Raw genomic sequence first — 12,637 nt, forward strand, 5'->3', positions numbered from 1 at the left:
TGGGGGAACGGCTTCAGGTGCCTTGTTCGCATGCATTAAGAGATCATTCGGAACCAAAGGTGATTGCTGTTTCTATCTATAGAAACCAGAATATCCTCTTTCAGCTGGAAAACAGCAGCATTATTTCTTAACCTAAAAAAAGCCTGCAGGAGATTAGTTGTTAGCATGCGTATTTTATGACAGGCTGTAGGAATCCTGCAAATAATGTGCCTTGTGTCCCGGAACCTGTTTACAAATACAGAAATGAAGGTGAAAAATGCCGTAAAGTCATTACAACTATCAGTCTGTGGGAGAGGCCCAGCAGCAGAATGATTCATGGTACAGAAGGAGAACACGAATGCGTAGGTACCTGATGCAGCCTATATATGCAAATCTCAGAGCAGAGCCCTTTCAGTTAAACCATGCAGCTACCAAAAGAATGTTATACCCGTGATGAATTTGCTGGCATGAACGTCCGCGAGGCAAACGAGGATGAAGAACTCTGATTAAGAAAACTTACTAGACAAAACGTAGGTCTCTCATCAGTAACGGCAGGGATGTAACTAGGGTGCCTTCAGTAATCCGTACCTTTTCCATCCTTCTCTAATCAAAAAACGTTGACCTCAAACACACTGAGATGCAAATAACCTTTAAACCCTTTCTAAAAATGCACTATATGAATGAAAAATGGCCAAGGATTGCAGAAGGGCTTTTTGTACAGTTAGAAGGCATTCATTCTTGGAAAAAAAACCCCCCTTTTTTTTTTTTTTTTAATCACTGTGTTGCCACTTAACTATTGCAACAGAAAACTCATACAAACAAGATTTGATCAGGTTTCAGTGCTGGTTCCCCCCCACCCCCCCATACAATTAACAAAGATGCTAAAAATAAAAGCTTCGTTCTTTTGTACCAGACGCAGAACAACCTTGCCGAGGTCATGATGCAGCTTTTCAGTAAACTGCTTGAGTAAAAAACAACATACAAACAAAGTTTCTCAGACTGAAGTAACAGCACAAACCGTTTTCAAGCCAGTTTCCTGCATCCCCCGGGCCAGGCATAAACAGAAATGCAATTCCAGTTCAGTTTTCCAGCTAGGAGTATTTCCTCAATGCTTAAAAAAGCAGTACCTAGTGCTGTAGACAGAGGTGTCTTAGCCTTGAGAACAGAGTTTTTGTATTTTAAAAAGTTTACTTTGGTCAAGCCAGCAGTAGATCCAAGGGGGTTTTAAGAAGAAATCCAAGTTTGTCCCAGACCTGGTTAGCAACACAGGAAGCAGGAATAATCCTCACCCCAAAACTTTACGCGGTCTCAGGCAGCTGCTACACAACCCCAGAGGTCATTGCACAGGGATGTGGCTCCTGTTGTTCCGAACTCCACTGGAGAGAGAAGAGGATGCAGGGCTTTCCTTGGGGAGGCCCCGGCCCAGGAGCCATGCTCGCTAGAGAGCACCTACAGAAGCTGCTGCACCTGAATTAATGCTGGATACCAGCAACTTCTGCTCCATCCACCGAAACGACTCAAAGACTTTTTTGAATATTTTAACTTCAACGTACTCGTCTTTATAACCCCAAATAGATGCTATATTGGAAAGCGATCTCTACTGCAGAGAGATAAGAAAAAAACAAGGCTGCCCAAGCATCCCGGATTCTTACACAAATCAACTTTTCTGAGATAGCCACTTATTCTTTGTGAACAAGAGCAGAATTAAATGACTGCCTTCACCTTGTATTCTGAGAAGTGAACTCCATTACCATTCTCTACTTAATTCTAGTCCCTTCTAACAGAGGTTTTTAAATAGGAAATACACCTATGAACACTATAAAGCACCTGTTGCCTGGTTTTCTGGGGTTTAACCACACGCTTCCTTCATGAATGCAACTAGAACGACCAATTCTGCCCGAATGGCTCTACACAAAAACATGCTCTGGGCTGTATGTCTTCATGGAACTTAAAGCAGCCAGATTTAGAAAAATACAAGCTATGAAAACAGATTCAATGCTACTCCTCCACACACACTGGGAAGCGGCTGCCTGTGTTACCTGGGGGTGTGTAATGCCTCTGACAAAATACAGCTGCTTAGAAAAGCAGTAGGTTTGTTTTGGTGGTTTTTTTAAATCCACATTTTGAAAAAAATGGGGAATCTTCTCCAATTTAGTAAATGCAATTTTTAAATGTAGGCAGATATTCAATATTAAGATGCTTACTGTGGTGTTAAAGCATTATTTCAATTTTTATTAGCCACTGCAGGGGAAAAAAACAAACGAACAACTGCAGCTACATAAATAGATCCACACCTCAAAGTTCTGCAAGTCTTTGCAATAGTGGCACTAGTGCTGCCAAAACAAACATATCAAAAGGCCACGGGTGCTTAAAGAACAAGTTTATTGACAGTATTTTCACAAATAAACAGTCTAAAGAAAATGTCAGAAAACTCTAAACTTAGAAATTTTAAAATTTTGTTCTCATTGGCAAAATATTAAAAAAACAAAGAGAAGTGTAAGATGTCACTATATTTTTAAACCTTCCCAATTTCAACATTTTGGTTCAGTCCTTAAATTTTATAATACACATCCAACCCTTAAGCACAATGAAAATGAGTTGGAGTACAATTTTCCTTCTGTAAGGGGATCTCAATTGATAGGATTTTTTTTGGCAAGCATCTCCCTGAATCCTGTCTGCTTAGAACTTGATAGTTAACTTCAGCTAGAAATAAATATTCCAACTGAGCCAAATTATTCCAGTATTGATCAAAACCTAGATTCCCCCAGAATGATACAAAGCACACCATGTAGTACAAGAAACTATCAAGCATGCATTTTAGAGGTCATTTTTGTACTTCAGGTATGTGAATTTAAAACCAAAGAGGGACAATTCTGATAAAAATGTACTCAGATATTTTATAACATTAATATTTATTGCTTTATATGAATACTGTATTGAAAGCCCAAGCATTCAGTTTACACACAGAAATTATACAATTATATACCGTTTCACAATGGCAGTGAGCACTCATTACAATCTACAAAAATCTACTTTACAGAAATTTAAAAATTCTAAATATCAAAAAGGTACAGTTGAAGAAACAGGTATAAATTTGGCAGCCAGTAATTGTGACTGGGAGGTTGCGCCTTGCATGTCTTTAAATATGGGAACTGGAAAATACCGAGAGTTTAAAGCAGTAGTTTGTGCTTTGAGCTGGTTTGAAAAAAATGTAACACTGGCTGTCAAAGTAGCATGTTCAAAAATATTTAGTTCACTTCCAAAATGTTATACAAATCACGGTGATTTCTATGCACCCCTAAACCTTTTAGTTGTTTAGCTCAGGTACATAACTACGGTCATATATTAATTCTTCCAATACAGTGGTGTGATCATACCGATGCCATCTGCATACCTTAGAATAATTCTGAGACTTCTCTACAATATTCACAATGCTCCAAGAAGCACTCAAAAAGGCAAGTACCTGTTCATTTCTTCCAAGACATTTTCTTATCAGATTTTCAAATGTTTCTTCTACAAAAGTTTAAGCTAATGTTTTGATTACAATGTTCTCAACATAAAGCACATTTTCTCATAAATAAATGAAATCCTTTCACTCAGGCACCTCAGAAGTATACAAAAATGTTGTAATCTGAACAGTTTTCTTGGAATGTGTTTACTCTGGTGTTTTCAACAACATTAATATTTCCAGGGTTTCATATGGGCCAGATTTCATTTGTTTTGTTTTCCAGAGGCAAAACAAAGTGCCTTGAGAGGTGAACTCAATCTTTTCCTATAGAAAAAAGTATTTGCTGTATTTATCTTTTATAGAAACAAAAAAATATACCATTTCCCCCTTAGAACAGTGAGGGTACACATAGGTGTGCATGCATGTGTGAAATGTAACACATTTTAAACACACAACATAAGGTTTCATAGTGTGTATTCAAATAAAAATCTGGAAACCAGCATGAAACCCCATATTTCACATGTCAAATGTTGAAACTGTAACCAAAATATGAAGTAACTGCTATAGCGGTCAGAAAGAGACAAGACAAAAAGCTTTCTTGCTTACATACAACTAGGTGTGGTGATCTCCAAAAAAGTTGTCAAAATTATAATTACCTTCCAGTTTAAAAACTTTTATTCTAAATAAAAAAAACTATACACAAACCACTGATTTGACCAAACGAAAGTTCAGCGGTAAGCAGGACCTGAAGGAGCTGGTATTCACAGTTCTTATCATGTACAACTCTTTCAAGGTTCAATCCATGGAGAAGTTTATTTTACAACCTGCTTCTTTTTGTAAAACTAAAGGTCCACTTTATTACATAAAATTATTTATACAGTGTAAAACCAGAGCCTTATGGAAAATACTGCATCTAAGTGTATTTAAATTAGTCTTGCTCCATAGGTTCATCTGCAACTTCTGTGGCTTCATCACTGTTTTCCATAGGGGTCTCTGATGACGTTTCTGGAGTTTCACTACCATAGGACCCTAACTCTTCAGTTTCACTGCAGTCAGCTCCGCTACTGGCAGATCCACTAATTTCACTGTCATCTGAGTGTAAATCCTTCCCTGCTTGAGACTGATCAGACTCCTCCATTTGATTGTTCTCCTCAGAGGTCTCTTCATTCACAGTTGAGGATTCAGTGTCTTTTTCTTTATCTCTTCTGTCAGGACCCACATTTCTGGGGGACATGAAGGACTCTAGAAACAGTGAAAGTACAGTATTACTAAGGTGTTTTTAAAGAAATCTTAATACTGCTACTTTCCATCAGCTATGCAAATCAGTGCTTCTACAACACAGCCAAGGACAGGAAAAACTGTCAATCCCCGATTTTATTAGAAGACATAAAGTATTAGCCAACTTCATCAGGATAGCCAAACTAGCCTAACACACCATAAAAACAGTCCAACTTTTTTATTAAATAGGTAGCTTCACTTCATTAAGCTTCAGGGGATAAAGACACAGCCTAACAAGTTAACTTTTTCTTGCTTCCCCACATTCCTTCATTTGTCTCCAGAAGCAGTCTTTTGGAAATGTTGAAAACATTACTGTTTCAAGCATACGTCCATCATGATCTAAAGGAACATTTTACAAATACATGAGCAACAAGAAAGAAGTATTAAAAGGAAACTTTGGAGAATATGTAAAACACAGATCAGTCTCTCAACTGCGGCTGTCTATTTTTTTATTAGGTACAGGGCCTGCCTTAGAGTGAGGTAATTTTCACTGTTCTAAAGATCTGGAGAGATTGTTGCTCAGCCTCCTCAGTGAAAGAACGTAACTTTATAGCTGTATTTCAGTAATTTATTATTAATAAAGACCATCAAATGTAGATATGACCCATCTACCTTCTGGAGAAGAGATGAGGACATCTGATGACACCCTAAAGTAGGGATTCTCAAATTCTTGGTGCATCATTACCACCCTCATGTAATTTACTGCCTAAGAAGATTTTAAGTACCATTTTATAAATTTTTAAATAGAGCTGTAGGACAAAATAAAAAGAAGAAATAATAGAATTGCTAAATTATGCAAAATTGAAGGATGAACAAGTGTTCATCTTTATGCACAACTAGAGACATTCAGCAATCCCAACAGCATTTGCCTCCAGCAAAGAAAATCCCAACTCCTTGGAAAATGCAGAGAGCAAAGACAATAGAAGAATCTGAAATACCTTCCTCCTCTTCCTCTGTACAGTGCTGTCTGGCACAAGTAGCATCTTTTTCTTTATCCTGAGATGTAGAGGATGTTTCTGTCTCTTCCCCCATGCCTAAAGAAACTTCACTGGAGGCAGTTTGGCTAGGTGCATCTCTGGCTTCCCCTTCCTTGTCAAATTTAAGTCTTTTTACCTCATGCCCTTCTGCTTCTGCAGGATCATCTTGAGAGTGCTTATTTTTTACTGGGCTGCTCTGAGTACCTTCCGATTCAGATGCTGGTGATTCACTATGAACAACAAAAGCAGCTGCAGTTTTTATTGAAGAAAAACATTCTTTATCTTATTGCACTTAAAAAAAAAAGGCAGCTATTTCAAGTTAAACACTCTACAAAGAGATAACAGTAGAACTCACTTACTACACAACAAAAACCTCAGAGCCATCACTCCTCTTTCACCTGATTGTTGAAGAAAATGCAGAGTGATAAGGCTACTCCAGTAGGTCCAAATTACAGACAGTTCCTACTGTCAGAATCAGTAGCAGAAGTTTATGAAATACCATATCTGGTTATACCATAGCATCCTGACACAAAGATGGTAACTGAATTTCTGAAGGCTATTACTCACTCTTCATTTTTACTATACATCCCATACGCTTACAAGATATGTTACTGCAACTGTGGAAACTTGAGCTAATAGTTATCTAGACAGCCCAAACACATCAGGTACGTACACATCAAGTCCTGCTGCAGATATTCATATGTTAATACTTAATTACACATACCTTAGATGGCCATTCTCTCTTAAAATACTTCTAAAATGTAAGTGAAAAAAACTGAGAATAATGAAATCTCAAAATACATTACTCCTCACAAACCTGTGTTTTTTATCTTCTGTTTGCGGCAAGCTTGATTCTTTATGTTCCGTGCTGTCTGGCAAACCGTTTGTTGTCATAGGAGTTGACAAAGAAACTTTCGGTCGATTTACTGGTCTGGGAGTTCCAGGACCATTTACATTAGATCTTTAAAAAAAAAAAGTAATAAAAAAATTAAGCCTTTTATTTATTTGTTAATTTGTTATTAACTAACCTTGTTTTAAAAGATCATCAAAACAGAACAAAAAAGATCAGGTACTTTGCTATTTTATATTGCATAAAATTTCCTTGCCTACAACATGCAAACGATGATAAGAACTGTGAAATAACAAAAAAATTTATAAATAATGAGGTTAAAAAAAAAAAACCAAAAAATAAAATTAAAAAAAACCCCACCAAAAATAGAGCATATATACACTGTATTCATGCCTCCTCTACCCTCCTTCCCCCAGTATTCCATATCACCTCCATTTTTGAGGTTACCTATTTGGGATCAGAATAGGTAATGGTAAGGGATCTGAACCAGCTATTTCCAAAACTACCTTGCTTTTATCCAGAAAAAGTTAAGTCCTGAAACTAAACTTACCTGTCAGAGTATCCCGGTGAATTTCCTGGGAACATAACACCATTCATCCTATTTAAACTATTGGTATTATTTTTCCTAACAAAATAAAACAAAATTAGAATGAGTAAAGGAACTTTAAATTACTTTAAGTTTGTTTGCACAGACTTGCCCCCCTCCACCCCCCGTTAAATAGTTCCCCACTGCCAGTCCTCAAGGGGTTCTCTACCTATACCCCTTGAGGTGGTGGAGTCACCATCACTGGAAGTGTTCAAACATGCAGACGTGGCAGTTCAGGACACGGTTTAGTGGGCATGGTGGTGTTGGGTTGGTGGTTGGACTTGATGATCTTGGAGGTCTTTTCCAACTTTAATGATTCTGTAATTCTATACATTATAGAGGGGAAATAGGCTAGGATAGGATAACAGGGCAGCTATTATTAAGTGGTATCTATTTTTCCACCACAGAGCTTTGTGTTTGGGGATAACACTGAACTGTGTTCATATCATTCATACCAGTGTACCATACACCCGATTCCAAAGCTGTTTGCTCATTTCCAAATTACTACACATAACACTTACAGACTGCTATCACTACCATGGACATAACTATTCATAATGAAAACTGAACTCTGCATGTCTGTCTTCTGGATACAACTACTGCCAGCAAGAGAAATATATTAGACACACATGCATACATTCTCCCCTCTACTAACACAAGCTTAAACATTTCAAGAAAAAGAAGATTATACTTACTCTGAAGATGGATATACACAGCTGACAACCATGACATTCTGTAATTCACAAACAATGTATTAAAAATTCAGAATCAGAAACTTCAGCTCTTGACAACATGTCAAAAATTAAAGAGTTAGAAGATTTTGGTCATATCTGTTAAAGTTTCTCTACAGAAAATTCCGTTGGAAGCTACCAACAGATGACAGATACATAAAAAGCATCTCTGCCCGCTCCTTACAAGGTCAGGCCATAATTACACTACGAGTCAGCATTTTCATAGGTGGGTTACTGTAAAAACCAGACCAGCACGTTAAGCCCCAGGCCCTAGTGTTTGTAATTTCTAACTGAAGTATCTTTCGAAAGCAAAGTATTCGGAAATACTGAAAAACTTCTGAATTGCTGGAGAAATGCTCTATTCGAACGTTGAGTCCTGCACGCAAGAGCGTGCAAGCACCTTTAGCTATTTTTGGCACAGCCGTATTTCAAATGTTAAATTATTCTGGCGCTGCATAAACAAAGGGCAGAAATAATGATTAATTCAGTACGTTTTGCTTAGCCACCTCTCCCTCTTGAATGGCACCGCAAACTAAATCAATTTTAACATCTAGAAACCTAGTTCAAAAGTTAGGTACGCTTCTCTCTTCAAATCAATACTCAGCCAAATTATACAAGGGGGACTTTTATCATAGGGACAGCTAAATTAACCCAGATAAACTTTAAGGAGGCTTCTCCATAAAACGTGAAGTATGGTTTCACAGATCTCACTGTTGGCTAAGAAACTGCTTGGTGAAATCCCTGTCTCATAGTTTATTCCTGACCACCTCCTTCCCATCTTAAGTTGCAAGAATATACCTGGTTGTACCCACTCTAACAGTGAAAACATCCATTTAAAAGTTAACCTTTCTTTGATTGAGTAGTTCATGCAGGAACCTCAAGCCATCAAGAAAAATCCTATGTGGAACCACATCCTTAAAGTCTGTTACCTACTCTTGAAAGATCCCACATTCTGACACAAGCTGTAAAATACCATTAAACGCCATCTGTATGCTTTTACAAAGGCACGGTTCTCTACAGAAGAGGATTTAAGTACTGAAACAAAAAGACACTCTGGGAAGGGGGGTCTCCTCTTACACCTATTGGATCTAATCTGAACCCAACTGTGGAAGGAAACACCTGATCAAAAAATTCAAGTTACTTCAGCTGACCATTTAGTTATTTCTAGTTAGGACTCAATATAAAAAGTTACATTACACCCTCCACAAACTACAGTCTGAGTACTGCACAGTGATTAGGAAGCACAACAGTCACAGTCCTGAGATCTATTTTCATGTCTTAAATAAGTTATTTTAAAACTGCTTTTTGATGTTAAAACATACAAAAAACTCATACACTTAAGAGTAGCTATTAGCTATATTATGGCTATGAGCCATAACAAAACCAACAGACCTTTGGGAGTTAATTCAGAAGTTATTTAAGTGGTAGTTGTGACTGTTCAGCTGTGTTCTCTCAGAAAAATACGTACCTTTTCCACACCTCTTAGAAATTTGTCTGTTCCTGTGTAATTCCTCCTAGGATCTGTCAGCAACTCACAGAGTCGCTGAATAGTGAAAGGGATGCTGCAACAAAATATATTTATAAATATAATAAAATATATTTATAACAATTTAATTTTATTTTAACAAGTATGACTGCAAGGAAGCAACAACGTTATTGCTTTCTCCCCCGTACTGAGAAGACAGAAGGAAAACAGTACTGAATTTTTTATCATTAGCAATATAAGGTAGTAACTCATAGCCTTATTTTGCCTTTTCTCATTCACTGAGGTAACGAAGCATTGTCTGTTGTGCTCAGCACCACAAAACTCTTAAGCAGAATCCTAAATACATCATCCCACAGCTCAAATAATTAATTACTAAAATGAAATCAGATCATCAACAGTAAAATAGTTTAAGACTGTGTTTATTAGTTAATTCAAATATATAGAACAGAAATAGTAAATGAATCAAAATGAATTTGAGTCATACAAGCTAGATCTAAAAAATTCTCAACTTGTGGTTTATTTCATGTTTTACAAAATACATTTACAGAAAAAGCATTTAATGTTGGAATTAGTAGAACCATTGAACTTTAGCTGTTACAAATACTCTATTTTGCCACAAGTGGACAGTATACTTATCTACCAAGGAACAGCTCAGTAAAAATAAACAAACTCAGTAAGATAAACAAATCCATATGCATCACATTCACACAATCTCTTTTCTGACATTTCTGCACTCAGTTTCACCCCTACTTAAATGAGAAACTGGCCCTTCAGACAAACAATACTTTACATATATTTAACAGTTACCTGAGATGTCATACACTTACGCTGCAAATTCAGTGTCACATTAACAAACCTCTGTGACTTTTGTCAAAATAGTAAAATACTTTAAAAGTTATTTCAATAAAATAACAAGCAATCATGTACTTTTACAGTTAACTTTTTGAAGTTGAAGCCATTTGCATTTCCAAACTTCACCTAAAAAGAGTATTTGATACAACACAATACTTAAGAACCATTTCTAGTTTGGGAATATGACCAGTACACCAAATCCAGAGCAATATCAGTACATACGTGTGTGTATATATCCCTATATACACACTACAGGGATATATATATCTCCTTATACTGTAAATATAACCCTATATTGTAAAATTTTAAATTCAACTTTTATTATTTTCTGAGGAACTCAGTACACAGTATCTTAAGCCTAGTTCGTTAACTAACACACTAGGTATCTCAAGCTTCATGCATTAGCTAAAAAGCCACATCTTAAAGATGCACCGCTAGTTCAGTACAAAAAAGTCAGCATAGCTATGATTAATCATACTACATGACACTAACTAAAAGCAAGCGGTAAGCAGAGAGTGACCAAGTTATCAACAATTTAGTAACGTTTTTCAGAATTTTCTGTGCATTATGTTACTGATGAAGTTCTAATCCTCAACTTGAAAACAGTAAGGGGGTAGGCTACAATGCAACCACTCTTAGCCCTAGTTCCAACAGAGCTACCTACAAAAACACAGGTGTATCACATGTACCATGTTAATTAGTTAATGCCTTCCCTTGCTATTCACCCTGAATTACACCACAGCAGCTTATCTTTAATTGACTTCTAAGAATAGAGAGATGGTGAAGTTAATCTCCATCAATCAGCTGTGGAGAGTTAGAATACAGCTGATGAAGCATTAAATACATTAAACACTTGCAAAAGTAATGCTACAAGACAACCACATTTCTAAAACATTTGTTGACATGTTATTGCTTAAAAGCAATTAATATGGCAGAAAACAAAGTGTTCTGGCACACAGGCAAAATACATTTCACCTCCCTATTTTGACCCAGAAGTATCTCCTCTGCCATCCCCAGAGTTTGGCAGGTACAAAATCAGAACAAATCAGGAACAAGTGTTCCTTTTAATTCAGCTTATTACATGAAGGCTCTTAAGCTTGACAATTGTTCTCTCATTATTAGTTTCCCTAAAGCTTCATTAGTAGCAAACAGTGCTGCTGTTCACATAGGTACAGCACTAATTGTGTCTATTGTTCCTCACTGATGGCCATTTTGGTTTTGGGTTGAAAAATCCATAATTAAAGAGACTTTGTAATTTTTTTTTTAATTAGACAAGACTGTCCATTCAAAATCAATTTATTTCACAGAAACAACAATACACAGAATTTGAAATTATTTTTCATCAGCCAGATCTGTAAGATATCCTGGAGAATCACTGCCTGGCTAATTTGTATTTAGCTGTACCTAACAGGACACCTGGAATACTAAGACACGAAGTATTTTGTGAACCGCAATACAGTTCTGGCTGCTTGGTGAATAAGCACACTCAAGAAAGTGTGAAGCCTACAACTAACTCCAGAAGCAAAAGCTGCCATCCTATTTTACTCTCAGCCATAAAAGGTTTCAACAAGAGCCATAACCAGTTTACTTCCCTCCAAAATTTTCCACATTAAACTGAATTTCGTTTATTGAGCAGCAGATGGCACCAAGTGTCACAATATCACCTCCTTTGCATGTAATTTGTAAATGTTTTTAGTTGGCAAAACCCAAAGTTAACTTCACCTCATGAATTTTTTTTTTTCAGTAAAACTATTAATTTAAAATAGTTGAACGATGTGATTTTAAAATGAAAGTAGTTGAAATTGGTGTAAATCTATACATGAACACCAATATAAAAGTTTGTAAGCAGTATGAAAATTGATCTTAAATGCTTAGAAACTTAATTACTTCAGTGCATGAATAGTTCCAATCTGCCTTCTTAAGGTAACTACTTAAAATTCCATAGGAAAACACTAAAAGTTGCACTTCCTAGCACTATAGTTCACAATGAAATATAAACCAAAAATTCATTGTATAGACAGGATTCAAGAGGTATCAGGGGAAACTACTTATAACAGCCAAAGTAAATTGTAGCCAAAAAAAATATATAAATGAAAATTTTTATTATCATCTGATATGTCTATTTTATTAAAGCTGTGAAGACTCCTCTGTCACATGAGATCCCCAATGACTTACCTTAGAACCTTTTGCTTCACTAGCAAAGGATAAAGAAAATAGCAAGTCTTAAGAACTTCCTACTCCAAAGCAATTCTAAAGTATAACATGAGAGCATGGCTCTGCAAGCATATTACACAAGGTCAAGTAAGATACAGTAAGGTTAAAACAGACAGTTTGAGCCTTCTTTAACAGACACTTCATCCAGAAAGACCCCAAAACAGGGGTCATTCTTAATTCATTACTACTTTAACTTAAAAAAAGTAAAAAAAATTTAGCTAGTTTTAATGAACTCT

At 36.4% G+C, this 12,637-nt stretch overlaps 1 protein-coding gene across 1 annotated transcript in view; it reads right to left on the reverse strand.

Moving 5' to 3' along the window:
* Window positions 1–2,348: 2,348 nt before the first annotated feature.
* Window positions 2,349–12,637, reverse strand: part of PPP4R2 (protein phosphatase 4, regulatory subunit 2) — a 19,791-nt gene continuing 9,502 nt past the window's right edge. The window contains exons 3-8 of the mRNA XM_010282645.1: window positions 9,318–9,411; window positions 7,814–7,851; window positions 7,083–7,157; window positions 6,500–6,643; window positions 5,644–5,912; window positions 2,349–4,669 (exon numbers count right to left, since the gene is read on the reverse strand). Coding sequence (XP_010280947.1) covers window positions 4,356–4,669; window positions 5,644–5,912; window positions 6,500–6,643; window positions 7,083–7,157; window positions 7,814–7,851; window positions 9,318–9,411 — 934 coding nt within the window. The 3' untranslated portion in view covers window positions 2,349–4,355. The remainder of the gene's footprint in view (window positions 4,670–5,643; window positions 5,913–6,499; window positions 6,644–7,082; window positions 7,158–7,813; window positions 7,852–9,317; window positions 9,412–12,637) is intronic.

The sequence above is a fragment of the Phaethon lepturus genome, unplaced genomic scaffold (genome assembly GCF_000687285.1).
Source record: "Phaethon lepturus isolate BGI_N335 unplaced genomic scaffold, ASM68728v1 scaffold53732, whole genome shotgun sequence".
Lineage (NCBI taxonomy): Eukaryota > Metazoa > Chordata > Aves > Phaethontiformes > Phaethontidae > Phaethon > Phaethon lepturus.